General features: G+C 39.1%; 1 protein-coding gene across 1 annotated transcript in view; it reads left to right on the top strand.

The window, feature by feature from the left end:
• The window catches only part of LOC124276491 (E3 ubiquitin-protein ligase HUWE1-like), a 123,367-nt gene that overhangs the window by 42,271 nt on the left and 62,453 nt on the right, over positions 1-18,643 (top strand). The window contains 24 exon segments of the mRNA XM_046712122.1: positions 911-1,017; positions 1,227-1,404; positions 2,041-2,132; positions 2,713-2,930; positions 4,063-4,123; positions 4,251-4,427; positions 4,886-5,131; positions 6,666-6,739; positions 6,741-7,307; positions 8,851-8,973; positions 9,384-9,457; positions 10,207-10,364; positions 10,673-10,795; positions 11,144-11,305; positions 11,988-12,104; positions 12,795-12,890; positions 13,097-13,214; positions 14,445-14,569; positions 15,248-15,385; positions 15,513-15,631; positions 16,855-16,942; positions 17,421-17,536; positions 18,050-18,101; positions 18,334-18,463. Of these exon segments, the coding sequence (XP_046568078.1) occupies positions 911-1,017; positions 1,227-1,404; positions 2,041-2,132; positions 2,713-2,930; positions 4,063-4,123; positions 4,251-4,427; positions 4,886-5,131; positions 6,666-6,739; positions 6,741-7,307; positions 8,851-8,973; positions 9,384-9,457; positions 10,207-10,364; positions 10,673-10,795; positions 11,144-11,305; positions 11,988-12,104; positions 12,795-12,890; positions 13,097-13,214; positions 14,445-14,569; positions 15,248-15,385; positions 15,513-15,631; positions 16,855-16,942; positions 17,421-17,536; positions 18,050-18,101; positions 18,334-18,463 (3,459 nt within the window).

The following is an 18,643-nucleotide window of genomic DNA, read 5'->3' as shown; positions in this document are numbered from 1 at the left end:
GTGTCATTTATGTTAGTATTTATTTAACAGATAAACTTTTATAACTTTGCATAACCTAGTTTGTCTTGGAAGAACCTTTTAGAAGGAATTGTAAACTGCTGTATTAGAATCAATGTGTCAGTGCATGCAAGTCTCAAAATGTTGTTGTTTGGATGACCTAGTAAGCACTAAAAGTTAGTCACCAGTTCATGTTTCACTGGCTTGAATATGTAACACTATATTTGTTATCCACTAGCTTAAATACATGACATTTTTTAACAAGATTTTGCTGGCAGGTAGCCATTAGAAGCAATTGATGTTTCATCAGTTTTTAGAATTGAAAACAGAATTTGCATCAACATTTTTACTGGCTTGAATATGTGACACTATATTTGTTATCCACTAGCTTAAATACATGACATTTTTTAACAAGATTTTGCTGGCAGGTAGCCATTAGAAGCAATTGATGTTTCATCAGTTTTTAGAATTGAAAACAGAATTTGCATCAACATTTTTTTCAAGTACTGAAAAATCCAGACATGGGTACAATGAGTGAAGCCCATTTCTGGTGTGTTCCCGCCCGTGATATTGCTGGAATATTGCTGGAAAGCGGCGTAAAACCAAACTCAGTCAGTCAGTTCAAATACTGAAAGCACTTCCATAACTGATGGACCATCCTGCATGTCTACCTCAGACTGATATCATTTATATATGTAGATACTAAAAGTATTAGAGTCTGTGGGATGAGTAGTGGTTAAAGTGTCTGCTTGTCAGGCCAAAAACCCAGGTTAGATTTCCCCACATGGGTGATATGCATGAAGCCCATTTTTGGAGTCCCAAGCTTTAATATTGATGGAGCATTGCGAAAGAGCAGCTTAAAATTAAATTCCATCTCTCACTAAAAGTATTAACATGTCTGACTGGTTTTCAGCAACTGATGTTGTGACAGTTTACGTCTTTCAAGAACCCTCTCTTCTATCATCACTACAAGACAATGGCCTCACTGATGTGGTGCTCAATGCCCTGCTTATCAAAGATGTAGTAGATTCTTGAAGACTCCCCAACTCTCAATTTCAATATTTTCTTTGTAGATTTTAGTCGTAGTTTTATCATGAATGCATTTAGAAAATATTAGCAGAATAAACACTTTCAAATCAGTTCCTATTTTATATGTTCTGATGGGTTTTTTTTAAAGTTTACATTTCTGTGGAAGCTATTTGAAGTATTTAAAATCTTTTTTGTTCTAGGTTCCAGCAACTCGGGAGGTATTAGCATCCTTGCCAAATGTATTCAGTGCTCTGTGTCTGAACACTCGAGGTCTGGAAGCTTTTGTGGAGTGTCGTCCATTTGACAGACTTTTCAAGGTGCTTTTATCCCCAGACTATCTACCAGCCATGAGACGGAGACGAAGCTCAGACCCTTTTGGTATGCTCTTTTTTACACTAAAATCTCGCTTTCTGAAGATGTTATTACCTTTGTTTATGGGGGTGCTGGCTAAGTCATCAAAGGCACATCAGTTTGTTGTGCTGAGTTGTGTCTCATAAGTGTGTCAGGAACCCATACACATCGACTGTTTGAGGCCTATTGACCCACAGTCACATCCTATAATTGATGATTCTCATCTGTTTACTCTCTCTCACTTTCCATCTTCCCCTTCCTCAGACCTTCATCACTTGGAGATTTCTTCTCTCTTCAGGCAGACACACTTTAGCATAACTGAAATACTGTTTGCTTATCTCCCTGTCCTATGCGAATGGTAGTGGAACACTTGAATCCTTTGAAGTTCCCAAAGTGGACGTAAAAGTACACTCACCCAAGAGTTACCTCCCTTTTGCCCTTTCCCGCACAAACAGTCATGTGACCAGCCTTACTTGTCACTCTCTCCCGTATATGGCATTATAACCTTTTTATTTACATTATTATCATTGCATTTTATAACATAAAAATCTGATGTTGGTCTTTGAATTTTAAGAAAATCAGGAATATTGTCTGCATTCTGCCAAGAAAATGGCCAAGGGAAAAGTAACTGACATTTTATGCTATATATTTTCTTGATTTTAGGGGATACTGCCAGTAATTTGGGCAATGCTATGGATGAGTTGATGAGGCATCAGCCATCTCTCAGGACAGATGCTACCAAAGCAATTATCAAGGTAAAAATGTGCACAATGTGGTTACTTTTTATTAAACTGAAAATTGCTCTCTGTTGGCTCTTTTTAGGTGAATATTTATCAATATATGTTCCTGAAAACCCAGAGTCATGAAAAATCACAGATTAGGCTGTGATAAATGATTGGTTCTCAGACAGTAATATTGGTGCCGTTGTTTTTAATACCTTATGATAGGCATCGCTTGTGTTTTTCCTCTGTTTTGTATCATGGGTTCAGGATCATGGAGTTTTTGTCTTCATAGTGTTCATTTGTTTAGTCTGAACTGTAAACTTGCAGTGCAGAAATACACCAGTTGTGGTGATAAATAGTATTTGCTGACCTGTCTGTGTAACACTACTACGAAAATGCTTCTTTTTACCCCTTCAAACAATGATAATCTATTCAAACTCAAATGTCAGCTGACTGATTGTAGTGACATTTGATATGATTTCATACTGAGTGTTATACTTTCAAATCTGAAGTTACTATGCTGTTTTCTAAAGCTTCGAATAACTCACTAATTTTGACATATGCCACTATCATGATTTTTAGTAATGTTATTTTATGACTATTTCTTCCACAGCTTTTGGAAGAAGTCTGTGCCATGGGAAGAGACACAAAGTACATCTGTCAAAAGCAGCAGCCCAAGGCAGAACAGAACATGGCGTTGTCAATCCGTTCTCCTCAGCCAGCAGACACAGGGTCATCTGACGAGGATGAAGAGGAGGAGGAACTGCCCAGCACAGCCAGTCAGAGTACATCAGCCAAACCAGCTCTCTCACCCACACAGGACTCTATGCAGTAAGTCCTATTTCACTGTCAGTACATTGCCTGAGAAATGATTTTGTTAATGATTTGTCATTGTTAAAGGGAACAGAATCTGGTTGCTTTTTTCAGGTCTTTTGTGTACATTGTGGTTGACTTTGAGAAATTTGTGTTTTCTTGTTTAACCTGTTTAGTCATTAGAAGAGCAGAGATGCATCTAGGCCCTAGGTTTGTGGGATATAGGTAGTTATGTCATTACTTCCTTATGTTGATAAGTCAAAGAGCTTTCTAACACTTACCTCCGTGGTGTAGTGGCTTTCTAATCCGCCTGGAGAAGCGGAAGGTCATGAGGTTCGATCCCCGACCGCGTCATACTAAAAGACATTAAAATATGGTACTTGTTGGTCCCTGCCTGGCGCTCGGTATTAATGGGTACAACAAGGACTGGTCGGCTCGGAGTCAGTATAATATGTCTGAGTGGGGTATTCATGCTTCACTGCGGCATGGTATCTCAGTGGGCTAGCACTATAAAGCCAGCTTAAGTCTTGGCTAGTAAAAGCAGCCGCACATACACATACACACGCATGCACACGTCGTCATATGAGCGAAATATTCTCAAGCACGACGATAAACCCAATTTCACCTCACCTCAAAGCGCTTTCTAATGCGAGAATGAATTAAACGAAAACAGCAAATTGAATAGCATTTCAGTAATTAGTAATTACCAGTTAATCATATACTGTGAGGGTTTGATTCTCCACTTGGGTACAATACGTGAAGCCCATTTCTGGTGTCCCCTCATATACTGCGACATATCTTAAACAATAATCAGCGCTAATCGTCATGTCCCAAGATATCTATGGTGAAAGTCAAATGTTCCAATTGGAATTCGTGAGTGAGCATGATCACATGACAACCTTTACCTGGTGAGCTCAAATTTGAGGTCATAAAATTGTTAAAATTTATAAACACATGTTGGCCCTTGTTCAGAAAGGCGTTGGCCCACTTTCTGACATCAGTGGGCTACTTGGTCTTGTGAAAACTTGGATGCATCTCAGGAAGAGTGTTTCTGGTAGAGATGAATAAAATTAGGCTGTACTTTTTTCAATTGTTGGCTAATTCAATAGGATCATTTGCTATTTCTGAAAAACCTTTGTTTTTGTTGCAGAAGCTTGTCTGCTTCACCTGACAGGCAGGCCATTCCTCTTATGGATTATGTTCTTAATGTGGTAAGTGTTCGTCTTCTGTCACTAATATAAAAATACATTCATTTGTAATTGAAATTATGCAGAAAATGACGTGTCATTTGAAACTTTTCATTCACTTCTTATTAGTGCTAACATTTCCATTTTGCAGATGAAATTTGTTGAGGCCATTTTAAGTAACAACTCGACAGATGACCACTGTCGTGAGTTTGTCTCACAGAAGGGTCTCCTCCCACTCATGGGCATCTTGGGACTGCCAAATCTTCCCATTGACTTCCCTGCTTCACCTGCATGCCAGGCTGTTGCAAGTGTCTGCAAGGCTATTCTTGTAAGTGATTGACTTAGACTGCTTGCATGGCCAGATCATTGGTGTGCCAGGTTATTGAGATAATGAATTATGATATGCTTAATGCTTTTACTGCCCAGTCAGAATTTGTGGGAAACATATCTTTGTATTATTATTGATAATAATATTCTGTTATTAGTAGTGTTCATATTATTTTAGTGTTTGTATTATTTGTGATATTCTTATACCATAGTTAAACACTGTAACAGTGATTTTTTTTTATATAGGACTGACTTCTACTTTGCGACTGTTCATTGGTTTGTTCACACTATCAGTGACTGGTTTCTCTGCTCAAGACTGTATTATGTAGCCAAACTGTAGTCTTTGACTTCATTTTTGTTCTCTGCAATGCTGAATCTAGCTTGTCTTTTTCTCTGAATTTATGTTGAACAATGTAAACCAACACTACCATATCTTCACTTTTCTTTTACAACTTTCAGAGCTTGTCAAGAGAACCCCAAGTGTTGAAGCAAGGATTGCTTCATCTAAATGAAGTGCTACAAAAATTGGAGCCTCTACACAAGCCCTTGGACCCTCCAGGAGGCTCTGTGTTGCTACGGGAACTGGCCAGCGTTGCTAACATCCCTGATGCCACCCTGTCCCCCCAGGCCACGCCCCTCCTCCATGCCCTGTCGGCAGCGCATGCTTACATCATGATGTTTGTACATGTGTGCAGGATGGGGCAGGTCAGAAGAAATGTGGTATCTACTAGCTTGCAGTGCTCTCATGTTCTCCGTTCTGTTCCATGTTGTGGTTGTGGGTGTATTGATGCAGCTTTTAGTGTTGTTGCTGGGGTGGGATTGGTTTAAACACACTTGATTATATCATCTAAAAAAACTAGTATCAGTGCATGTTTCTCACCTTCACACTGCTTGCACCTGCTTAAGAATACAATGTTAAGGACTCTGCTCTGAGCTGCATGAATACATCAATGTCTGAACTTCAGAAACTATTTGGCCGTGTTCTATAACGTCAACAGAATCATCATTGTGTAAATCAAATGGATTACGACTATAACCATTAACATGCATTTATCGTATTTAACAGCCTAATGTTGATAACTGAAGTTTAGACCCTTATATTTTTGTTGTATTTGTTCCAAGGAGCATGAACAGGCTAAATGCTGGCTACTCTTATGTGTATCTTTTCCTCATGTTATGTTTGCAGGGGGTGGCAATTTTCTGCCGATTTTATTTCAAAATCATCGCCGCCACCCCCTGCCCTAAAGCCCCCATTCGATGACACAATATTTAGTTTTCCGCTGAAAATAGATTTTCCTGTTGCCATCCGTGTCAGGATTTGATGACATTATTTAGAACTTTACCCGTACATACCTTTAGTTCGTAGTATCAATTTAAGGCCAATAGTACCTATTAGAGTTATACACTTCCTTGTCTCTGATTTCGGGCGGTGGGGTAGCCTACTGATAATAGCGTTCACTCTTCATACCGAAGACCCCGGGTTCAATTCCTCACATGGCTACAATGTGTGAAGCCCATTTCTGGTGTCCCCTCGTGATATTGCAGGAATATTGCTAAAAGCGACATTAACCTAAACTCTCACACGCATGTCACTGATTTCAAAGATACCTGATTTCAGTTGGAAAAATGTCCTTAAACTTACAAGTAGATTTGGACTGTGTATTTCTCTATATGACAAATGAACATTGTTTTCGACTTCCTAACCCCATCTTTTTTTACATAGTCAAATCAAAAAGTCAGATTACCATTAAAGCTCTGATGCAAAGAAATCAAATGCGTGTTAGTTGGGTTGTTATCCTCAATTATTCCTACATGTATTCTCAAATATGCCCTTTTCCAATTTGCGCGTTGTTGTAGATCTGCTCCTTGGAACATGTGTCTTTGTTGAAACTGTTACTACTAATATTGCTTTGGCTCATTTTTAAAAGTATTAAATCCTTTGCTCTGAACTGGTGTATGACAAGGCTTTGCATAGACTAGTACCTCAGCCACCATCATATTAATATGTGTGGGTTTATGCTTCTTGCCTTTTAATTTAATGTCTTTTACCTTTGCTTGTGCTTGGCTAAAGCAGTGTATCACTTACACACATTCTTATTTGAAGAAGTTACTTATTAAAATCCAAATTCCATCAACTTAAATTGTAAGTGTTGACTATCGTAGCACCTGTTTGTTTGCATGTTGTTTGCAGACCAGGACTCGGAGAGGCAAGTATTACTGTATATTTTCATTGCTTCAGATTGACATCAGAACCATATCCGTGAACCACTGGGGATCAGAGCTGGGACAGCAGGTCTTGAAGGGTCTGAGTCGGCTACACCTCGCTGGTGTGGGAGAGCACTGTGCTTCTGGCTCTCTGCAGTGAGGACATTTTGCCTCCAGGATGTGAGTTCGGTAAGGAGGATATGGACAAGATTCTTCCAAAGGATCAGAAAGGTGATAAGGATGGTAAAGAAGGAGAGGAGGGTTTGACGAGGAGTGTTGGAGAAATGGGCAGTAATGGGGTCAGTGCTGCTATGGAATCTCTTACCACATCGGAAACCCCTGAAACTCCCATGGAAGTTGTGTCTGATTCTGCTTCTTCATCAGACAAGGACCAGAAAAAGTCCAAACTGTCACCTACACTTCAGGCTCAGATCAAACAGCTGAAGCCATTGTTATCTGTGTCCTCCAGACTTGGACGAGCTCTTGCTGAGCTGTTTGGACTCCTGGTCAAGTTGTGCGTTGGAACACCAGTACGACAGAGACGGAGTCATCAGACTCCACCTACTCCAACCACTCCCACACCAGCTGCTCAGGTTGTTGCAAAGGCGCTAACCAAACTTTTGGCAAATGGCCTGTCATGGAATCCGCCCCCACATGCACCAGTACCAAAGCTAAGGTATGGCAATGTTGTGATAATCTGATTCAACTCATCCAGTTATGATGCAAGGGTTCTGTAGCTGTGCGTGAAATATGTACCGTATATTAAAGTAGATAACCCAAAGTTTGAGGACAAAAAATGCAATCAGACTGTCTGTCGAAGGGGGCCGGCTTTTTTTCAGGGGGTTAGAAAACGACATCGTATCCCTTCGCATGAACGTAGAAGAGAGATTGACTTTGTCAGTAAAGATATAAAATTTGCAATTAAACATCACTTGACAAGATTATTTGCCTTTTCAGTTCTAATTTGGTTTTGCTAGGCATTATCTTATATTCAGGAATTAAGATTACCATGTGTATTTGTCTCATATACAGAACCGGAAATAGAAGAAATCAGCTGTGCACATGTATCCTCGATCTACTGGTGATTTAGTTAAAACTTACGCAGCAATATAACAAGATGAATTCTGATACAGGGATCGGAAAAATATAGTATCTGAAACTATTACTTTACCAAGAGAAACATGTTCTAGCATTGTGTCATTTTAATTGCAGGTTTTGCTTTATAAATGTAAAATATTTATAATCATAACTAAGGTTATATGCGACAGCACTATGTTGTATTGTCGGATATTTTTTATGCATGGAACAATTTTACCTGTCATCGATGAGGTTTTGCGTGATGTCACTATTTCCACATCGAAAACAGTGGTGGCATGTGAGCACCAGCACCAACAAATATGACTTTTTGCGAAACTTCATTACTTAGGCGTGAGTAGACGCAATATGATATTGATTGCTGTGAATAATGTGGACCTAAGTTATAAATATCGGAAGATAAACTTGCATAATTCAGTATGGATTTTTTGACACTATTCCCAATAACTGATCACGACGAAAAGATGAGCAAAGATTGGGCTTCATTGCGCTGACAGATCATCAAGACATGAAATTCATCTTCTACACGAAATAAATTTTTACTATGACAATATAAGCAAAATCTTTCACTAGCAGTTAAGTGCAGTGCCTTCCTGTTTCAAAAATAATCCTTAAATTATTACACCTGAATTTACAGATAACAGTTCTTAAATGTTGTGGAATGTCAATTGAAAGATAAGCCTCAACATGTAACATTGTTTTAAATTGACAATAAGTTTGATACTTGCTCAACTATGAAGTAATACAGTGCCTGATTTGAAAGGTCAAGGTTAGGGGTCAGCTTATCTATGAGATCGGCTTACCTATGTAATATACGATGCTGTAACATTTGTATAATGAACACACTTAAACCAAAAAATGACAGATTTAACAAACTGTATTTTGAGTCACTTGCCGTATATTTTCGTCCAAATCTAGGAATAAACTATGGTTATAATGAACTAAAGTTTATGCTGTAATGGTCCAGTATAGCCCAGTTTGTACATCATATCCATGATACCAAATAGCTGAGTTAGAAATCAACTGGCTTCATGATAAGTGCAAGTCACTAATTGAGGATTACATACATTTCCTTTCCTAAGTTTTCATATCACAAAAAGCATATCTGTTGTTTTCTGTTGCAGGCTAACATTCCTTGTATGTTCTGTTGGATTTACGTCACCAATGTTGTTTGATGAGAAGAAACAACCATACCATCTTATGCTACAGAAGTTTGTCTCTTCAGGGGGACAAGATGCTCTATTTCAGTAAGAAATTATGAACTCTTGTCATCTTATATACTTCATGTAAACCTTCCGTTTGGACAGGTTGATCACATTTCCATTTTCTCTCTGTTTTTTTTTTCATGGTTCTTTTAAATTATATGTTTATGGGTTCACAAGGAGATGTTACATATGACAGTCTGCCCCAAACCTTAGAAACTGCTTGCCAGAGCCTGTCACATGCCATTATTAGCAATAGATCTTTGATTTTCTCATTAGCGAAGCTTAAAAGACATGAAGAAACCTAACGTTACTCTAATTTTGGACTCATGGTTAAATTTACAAACTTTCTTTGAAAGTATATTTCCTGCTTTTGGGATACAGCATTTCTAGGGTATATCAAATAGGTATGCTTCATGTTGCTGAATAAGTAGTTCATGTTTTGATTTTTACAGGGCCTTCTCATGGGCATTGTCTATGAATGGAAAAGTTCCATTGGTGGATGGTTTAGAACATCCTGATCTCCCAGGTAAGGATATGTTAAATGTAGACATACATGTTTGAGGAATCCAGGTTCAGTAATGCTTACACACATTGTCTGTCAAACACATGAACTCACCAGGCAGAACTGCAGACTAGGGATGATACTGGTTAATTGATCACATGGTGACCTTTGCATGATTTTTTACTTCTCTGTGATGAACAATTTGACAAGCATATGTCTGATTATTGTGGAAGACATCTACATGTTCTGAGAGGTGGTTTGAATATTAACTTGTATTTTATGGTTCATCACCATGTATATATGACAGATAACTGAAGCCCGTAAGTACTCTCACTGGCTATAGTGGATGGGGGGGTAGCCTAATTGTTAAAGCATCCGCTCGTCACTCTGAAGACCTGGGTTCGATTCCCCACATGGGTACAGTGTGTGAAGCCCATTTCTGGTGTCCCCTGCAGTGATATTGTTGGAATATTGCTAAAAGCAGCGTTAAACCAAACTCACTCACTGGCTGTTAGGGATGTTATGATCCACAATGCATCAATGCATTAATAATATTCACTGGTAAACTGTAATACACACTTGTGTTGGTTGACACATGTCATCAAATCCCAGTTGCTCATGATGTTGATCATTGGGTTGTGCGGTCCAGACTCAAATAATTTACAGACCGCTGCCATACAGCTGGAATATTGTTGAGTGCAGAGATAAAACAACAAATAAAACCATCTTCAGTACTGTCATTTGTTTCCAATATGTATTTGTTGATGTTACAGATGGATCTGGAGAGTTCATAGATGCATGGCTGATGCTGGTGGAGAAGATGGTCAACCCAAAGACAGTGCTAGAATCTCCACACACTCTTCCAACAAAGTCAACACAACCAGGGTTCGCTCCCTTTAGTCCTGTACAGTATCTCATCAGCACACAGAAGGTATGTTTCTTAACTCATACCGAATCAACCGCTAATCTATACGCATCTATACGCAAGTCAATTTATTGAATCTTGACAAACTGTTCTATAACATGAGTCGATTTGGTCAATCTCAACATTGCTGTTTAGACAATATTCAGAAGTTTAGTTAATGATAAGGAAAGAAGAGTGATTGAATCATGTAATTGTGCTTTATGCTGAGGGCATCACTTTAGGGGTACAGTGTATTGCTCATTGTCATGTTAATAATGTCTTTGCAAATGTATCAATGAAGAGGGTTTGAGTTGTGTTTGTGTGAAATCTTGTAGGCTGCTTTCAATGCTGTGATGAACCTTTGGAACAAGAAGCCAATTAAAGTATATGGCAGTCGGATGTCGGAATCCATTCTGGCAATTCTGTGTCACATCATCAAGGGAGAAGGAATCATCAAGGTATTTGTGGGAACGTTGCATGCTCTTACTGTGGTGGAATTTGTTTGGGGCATTCCTCAGACATATCCATACATTGTTATGCTATTGCAGTGTTTAAATAAATATTTGAACTGGCAGTGTCAATAATTGTGTCATTTATTCTTGTCTGCATCTTAATGGATTTTGTGGTGAGGTTCAGTGACATGGTGATTGTACCAGACAACATGATCTCAGGATTGTCCAGTCCATTACATGGTGGCAGGTGTCATATAGCTTGAATACCGCTGAGTGACATCAAACATCCTTCATTGCATCGTCATAGCATATAGATTAATGTTCATGTCATGATGTACAATGATTTTCTCTCAGGAGTACCTTGCTAAGGAAAAGGATGAGAGTGCAGCTGCCACCCCAGGTGCACAGACACCCTCCCCTGCTAGTTCTATAGCTAACAACATGGCTGCTGCCGGGCCATCTGTCCCAGTCCCAGTCAGGCAGGAACCAGAAGTCAACCAGGCACATCTCCAGCAGGTAGGTCATGTTCATCAAGGATTATACTCATTAACAAGTGTAATGAAACTTCTACAAACTTTGTAAATACCTGTGGACTTTTGTTAGCGCTATGTGTGAATGAGTATGGTTTTATGCCGCTTTTAGCAATATTCCAGCAATATCACGGCAGGGGACACCAGAAATGGGCTTCACACATTGTACCCATGTGGGGAATCGAACCCGGGTCTTCAGCTTAATGAGCCAACTCTTTAACCACTAGGCTACCCCACTGCCCCAGTTAGCGCTATGAGCATTCACCTAGTGAATGGAGTTTAGTGCATTGTAAATGCACTTATTATCATTATTATTAATTTTTGAAACAGCACAATCTGCTACTTTCATTCTCCTTGATTCCTATCCATGTGATTATGGATTGTTTTCTTTATGTGTTGGTTAACCAGTAATGTTAACAGTTTTTGTCTAAGATCTGGTGGATCTTGGGTGGGGGTTGGTTTGGGGTGTCCAGGGTGTTTGAATAGACACATCTTTTCACATTGTGACTCCTCTTGAGAATCCTTGATCCATGTCATGTGGTAGCATTAACTGGGTGATGCTGATGTTACCTAGATAAGTAACAGATTAGTCAAGAAGTTAGTGCCATTTTGAGAAGGATGCTTTATTTAGTAAATGAGTATCTGCAAAATCTGCTTTTCCCTGTCAGTTGATGGACATGGGCTTCACACGAGAGCACTGTATGGATGCACTGCTACACACGACCAGCCTGGAACAAGCTACCGACTACCTCCTGAATCACCCTCCTCCTGCACTGCAGGTTCCGGTAAGGACACTTGTTAAAGACATGCTGGACCGAAGGACAGTATGTTGTAATATCTGACCATTGTTTAAGTGGAAAAGGTGTCACCTGACTGAAGAAACACTGACCACACATGAAAAGAATAAAATGTGCTTGGTAGAAGGACATTATGTTTTATAAACCTTGACTTCTTGTTTAAAATTAGAATTCTTCTTTTATTCCAAGTTGGTTTTCCAGGTAGACTTGTAGACGTTAGTGAGGCTGAAATAATATATGGGTGTTTTTAGCGTTACAATCTAACTTGATGAGACTGCTGAGACAAAAGAAAATTAGGCCTGGATTCTTTCTCAGCATTCCCTCTCTGGAATGTGGACACAATTCAATTAATAATCTTGAGTTAGAAAACACTTTCACAAGAATTTAGCTGGAGACAAATGGCAGAAGGGCATTCCTCTATATCTCTAGTAAATTTGATACACATCAACAGTGAGTTTGCATGACAGTCATTGTTCAAGAAAACATAACATACCCAGCATGTAATGTTGTAGGGTTTGCCACAATTATTCGGTCAGATCATCAAGTGTTAATGTATATCTGCCATATAGCTGGAATATTGCTGAGTGTGGCGTTAAGTAACAAAATCAAGTGTATGTTCCATTGGTATGAGTGTACAAGTGAAGCTGCTGACACAACTGTAATGTTTCTAAATGGCAGGGTCTTGGTATGGACATGGACATGTCTGAAGAGGACCAGATGATGCGTGCAATAGCAATGTCTCTAGGGGAAAATGTAGTCATGTCCACTGACCAGGTTAGTGTCTTCCAGTAACTGAAACATTCAAACAAATCTACAAACCGTGCTCTGTGCAGAAAGTGTTTCCATAGTTTACTTGTATTCCATAATCAACAAACTGGCTGCTCAGTTATAAATTGCATGTTTGGGATTTCTAACAACATTGATTTTGAAGCAATGGTATATTTTAAGGGAATTCATTGCATCATAAAATCTTTTTTCAGGAAGAGCCAAAGAAAGAGGAAAAGAAAGAGGAAGAAGATGAAGAGCAAGAAAAACAGGAGTTGGAGGAACCTTTGGATAAATCTGTATTAGACAGTTTCACACAAAGTGTTGTAACAGGTACTTGTCATTGTCATTCTAAGAAGGGACATTTTTAATACTGTGGATGCTGGTGTAACTGACCATGCACCCTCGGGACTTCAGCTGTCTGTGGTAGTATCTCCTACCCACTCTTTGAATGTTTCTAGGTTGGCCCAGTGTATCTAAACCAGATCCATTTCTGGTGTTCCCTGCCGTGATATTGCTGGAATATTGCTGAAAGTGGCGTAAAACAAACTAAACTCACTCACTCTAAACCAGATCTGTTTGCTGTCCCAAGATTTGATGGATTCAGTTTGGCAGTTTGCCGTGGTACAATGGCTCTGATTGTCCTAGAATTAAGATTCCAGGTCTGTACTACCTGCATATTTTCGGCTCACCTGACTGAATATCATCTGAAAGCTTGAACTTCATATACTTGTTTCCACCAATGGTTACACCTCAATTTGATCAAGAGTTCAAATCAGATTTTCAAATGGCCATCATAGCAGCCATATTGAAATTTATGGTTAGGGGGGTGTCTCCCATTTTGTTCTGGGGAGGTAGGGGAGGTCATCAATTTTGTACACATGTACTAGGGAGGGTCAGCAATTTTGTACATTTAAATACTAAAAGGTTATGCTTAGAAGTTAGTGTGTGTGTTTCGTAGTGTGTGTGTTTCGGTGGTGGTGGGGTGTCCGTTTGATTTGGTACATAACATGTGGGGTAGTGGTCATTTACTTTGTGCATAAATTTGGGGGTGGGTTGTCATTCCCATTGTACATGCATCTCCATAAAAATCACACACACACACACACACACACACACACACACACACACACACACACACACACACACACACATAAATTATGAATGGTGGATTACCACTATTCCTTAAGAGGCAAGGCTGATGAGAACGTCATTTGCAGAAACTAAATAGATAGACTACAGTGCTGGGACACCATGATGATTGTTTCTGATCCACATCACTATTATGTGTTTGAAAAGAATTGTTAACTATGTTCCTGCACATAGTTTGGTAACATTTTGATTTAATAGTAAATAGAAACGTTCATCTGTGATGACAAGTCATAGACAAGCATATTTCTGAACACACTATGTTGTCTCATCAACGTCTGAGATGGAGTAAGAAATGTGCTTGCTTACTGTTACTTATGTTGAATATTCAAACGGATTAAGTTCAAAATGTAGTGATTTTGATGAGGCTTTTGTCAGTGTGTGAAGATTTTATGAAGTATACTTCTTTTGCAGGGTGTTTGCAGTTACTAGACACATTACCAGAAACAGTGTACCGTGTGTGTGATCTGATGATTGTGATAACACAGAGAAATGGCCATGCATGGCGGGATGAATCGCTAGCTACGCTTGTACAACAGGTGTGATTTCTATACTTTTTTTGTGTCTTCCCTAGAGATATATCTATTTAAGGGATTCCAGACTGTGCTACTGTACTGATTTTAATACAATTTTTTATGACCCAAGTCACTTTACAATATTTGAAACATGTTTTGTTAATAGGAGCTGACCCGTGACGATCCGGGTCAGAATTGACCTTAACAGGGTATGAAACTCCCAAAAATTTCAGCCAGACCACAGGGCTGGTTAGATGTAAAACTTGCCAGCCCTGACCAAAAGTTACCTGCCCACAGAATGTCTTATATACATGTCTAAATTTTAACCCGACCGTCGTGCAGGTGAATATGAGAATCTGGCAGTCCGTGTTGAAAATATCCTGTCCAAGGCGGTCAGGCAGGCAGGTATTTCGTATGCTGATCTTCAGTAACTAATGCTTGTCGTAAGAGGCGACTAACGGGATCGGGTGGTCAGGCTCACTGACTTGGTCAACACGTGTCATTGTATCCCAGTTGCGTAGATCAGTCCTCATGATGTTGATCACTGGATTATCTGGTCCAGACTCAATTATTTACAGACCGCCTCCATGTAGCTGGAATATTGCTGAGTGAGGCGTAAAACTGAACTCACTCACTGTATTAGGAGCGTCCCAGTTATGGATGAGGTTTCATCAGTTGTAAAGTCTCATTTCTTGTTTTCAGGTGTTCTGTCTGGCCCATCAACTCCTGGCTCAACTCTCTGAGGGAATCTGTGTGAAGGACTCAGTGGATAAAGTCTCTAGTGAATCCAGTGCATCCCAGCTGGCAAACAGACTTCATCTTCTCAGTTTGTTGTTTGAGGTAGGGTGGTGACAAATCTGTATCATATAAATTCATAAAAAAGAATGCCATTCAGTTTTGAATTTGTATTTTTACATCAAGTTTCCTACATGCTTTTCTTAGTGTATTACTTTGATGTCATTTGCAGGAGATGATGATGCCTTGTGCGGAAGCTGTTGAAAATGGCAAATTCCTTGACTTGCTGATCCAAGTGTTGAATGAAGGACAGGAGTACCTCAGTAATCTTAAAGATCCTTCAACTCCAAAGTAAGTTTAGATGGAAAACGGTGACTATGTAAGCTTGGTTAACGTTTTTACAGTATAAACTCAATTTCTCTTTTTCTGTGGAATTTATTTCAACCTACCAGGAAGTTCTGTGAATATGTATGCAGTGTATGAAATAAGCCAAAAAACCCAGCCAGATATCAGGGCTGGTAACTTCAAAATGTTACCAGCCCCAAATGGATTTAACCAGACCAGACAATCCAAAGAAAATAACTCAACTTTTAGTTTAAAAGAATTATTTAATGAATCTGAGACATGTATTTACTGTATAACAGTCTCTTCACAACAATGATTTTCAGAGAATAGAATTTAAACTATGGTGAATTCACTCAGATGTATGGAACATGTTATCTAAATGTTTTACCAGACCCATCAGTCTGGCAAATTGTAAATTTACACCGTCTGTCAGAAATCTAGCCTAGGCGGTCGGAGAGGCCTTATTTCATACACTGGTATATGTGAATATTTGGTTTCAGATTGTTATAAAAAAGTCTCTCTATGATGACTTCAAATTTGACAAGCATATATCTTACTGTTTGTGATGTCAAATAATCGTCTGAGAGAAGTTAGTCATTGACAATTGCATGTTCAGTTCCTGCAGTCTCTCACTCATCACGTTCTTACTTCAAGTCTATAATAGACAGGGTATGAAACTGTCGAATACTTATTTTCCACCTGTTCTGAAGGGGTTGCTTGGGGTACCCTCGTGGATAAAGCAGAACTCCACAATGAATACTTCCATGTGAATCTACCAATGGAGAACCATGTTAGACTGGTTTAGAACGATTAAACTCATGAATATTTGGTGTTTGAAACTTGCTGTACAGATCAGTCTAGTGGTGAGCTGATGGACTTTTGATGGCTCGACATTTAAAAACAATACTTTACACCATCATGTTTTTTCTTCTGTGAACTGAAAGTATCCAATGGCAATGAGCCAAACATGGGGAAAAGCAACCAAACCCAGTTACCAAACTGCACCAGTTCAGGGGATATGTCATCGCCCGATGACTCTGTTCAGCCATCATTGTTACACATTATACAATCAACACCAACATTGGCAGGTGTCTTAGTTAATGATAAAGGTTAGAGAAATCCATCAGCAGGTGTTATTTTGTCAGCCAAGTCACAATGTTTGGGAGTTCAGTAAGCGTGAACAAGGTATACTATGTCCATCCAACTTACAGTGCTTTTTTGTATTCCAGGTGGATGGCTCCGCTGCTGCTTCTTCTTGACCTGTTTGAAAAAGTGTCTGTGATATCTAAGAGGAAGTCAGAAGCTATGAGCCTCATTGTGAGTTGGTGCTTAACAGTCACTGTGTAATCATTTGTAACATTTCTGTTCTGCCCGACCCGTGAAGATCCGGGTTAGAGTTAGTCTTCAGCCCATGTTTGTCGTAAGAGGCGATGAAAGGGACTTGGTTGATATGTGTCATCGTATCCCAATTACATAGATCGATGCTTCTCTGTTGATCATTGGATTGTCTGGTCCAGACTCGATTATTTCAATATAGCTGGAATATGGCTGAGTGCAGCGTTAAACAACAGACAAACTGATCTGCCCCTTTCACTTATTACTGAAAATCCCAGTATACTTTTCATGTGAGAAATTGAGCAGCAGCCTTTACAGGTTGTCTCTTGCAGCAATATTGCTAGTTTTCTGTGATATTCCATTGCACACCAAAAGCCATTAACAGAAGTGTCGCAATGTTAGGCACAAAAACTTTCTACAAGGTTTAAGTATGAAAATATATTTTCTTTTTCTTCTGCAGGCTAATAGTCACACCTGGAAATGGTTTGACGACAGCAGTGGGAGATGGTGTAAATATAGTGTAGGCAACAACAAAACTATTGATGATGCATACAGAAATGGAGACAGCAATGTCAGGTAAATAGCATTCTGTCTCAGCTTGACAATATGGAGTTGAACCTGGAGAAGCCTTTGTGTTAGTGGCTATGAAAGAGATCCCTCAGTTACAAACGATTTATTGACAGTACTCCTATATGCAGTTTGTGACTAACTTTTGATTGAACCAGACCAGCTTGTCCTTAGGAATTGTATTTCTGTAGAGTTTACTCAGGATATATCTGTGCTGACACAAGTGTGACTAAAAGGGGCAAAAGAAACTTTTGAAGACTGTCTGTTCTTTTAACAGGCTAATGTCACTGTAGTCATCTAGAAGAACATTTTGTGTATAGTTTTGCTGGTTTCCTGGAAATAGCGATGATTTAGCTGATTATTTGGAGTAAAACTCCTGTTTAAACTTCAACTCTTGTTTGAAGTTGATCTTTTCTAAATTATGATACTCAGAGCATGATCACCTGTTTCAGCCACATCAGCATCACTATGATATTAATGGTTTTCTTACTGTTGATTTATGTGGCCTACTTCTTTGAATAGATTCCAAGCTGGGAGGCGGAGATACACTGTACAGTTCAGCTCTCTTGTCCAGGTAAGTAATCATTCAGGGACTTGATGCATGACAACATAAACTTGCCTCAGTGATGACAAATACAGACAAGCATATAACTGAATTGCTGTGTGGTCAAATTCTGTCTGAGAGCACTTTTCCCGAAGTGGAAGAAGACAAGAAGTTTTGTATCATTTTCTCCTTTGCTTTCATTTACAAATGATGTCAGTGAATACCTGATATAGTTCCTGTAACCATGTCAACTTTGCTGTAGGTAAATGAAGAGACTGGCAACAGGAGACCGATAATGCTGTCCTTCCCAACAGCAGAAGAAAAACCTTCCACAAAAGATGAACCAAAAGACAACAAAAACAATGCAGAAACATCTGGAGAGACAACAAAGGGTAAAGAATCTTCCTTACATGTTCCTTTTTGGTTTGCCCTTTTGAGACATCAATGAGCATTTGCTTGAATAACATCGTGTAGACATAAAACAATACTGTAAATTATGTCAACTAGTCTGGATTTAAAGAGACAGGAAACAAATCTTGGCAATTATTGACTGGTTTTAAATTTGTGTGTCA

Source organism: Haliotis rubra, unplaced genomic scaffold, assembly GCF_003918875.1.
Source record: "Haliotis rubra isolate DU_JTF1 unplaced genomic scaffold, ASM391887v1 Scf21, whole genome shotgun sequence".
NCBI lineage: Eukaryota > Metazoa > Mollusca > Gastropoda > Lepetellida > Haliotidae > Haliotis > Haliotis rubra.
This window is presented reverse-complemented; position numbering and strand designations above follow the sequence as displayed.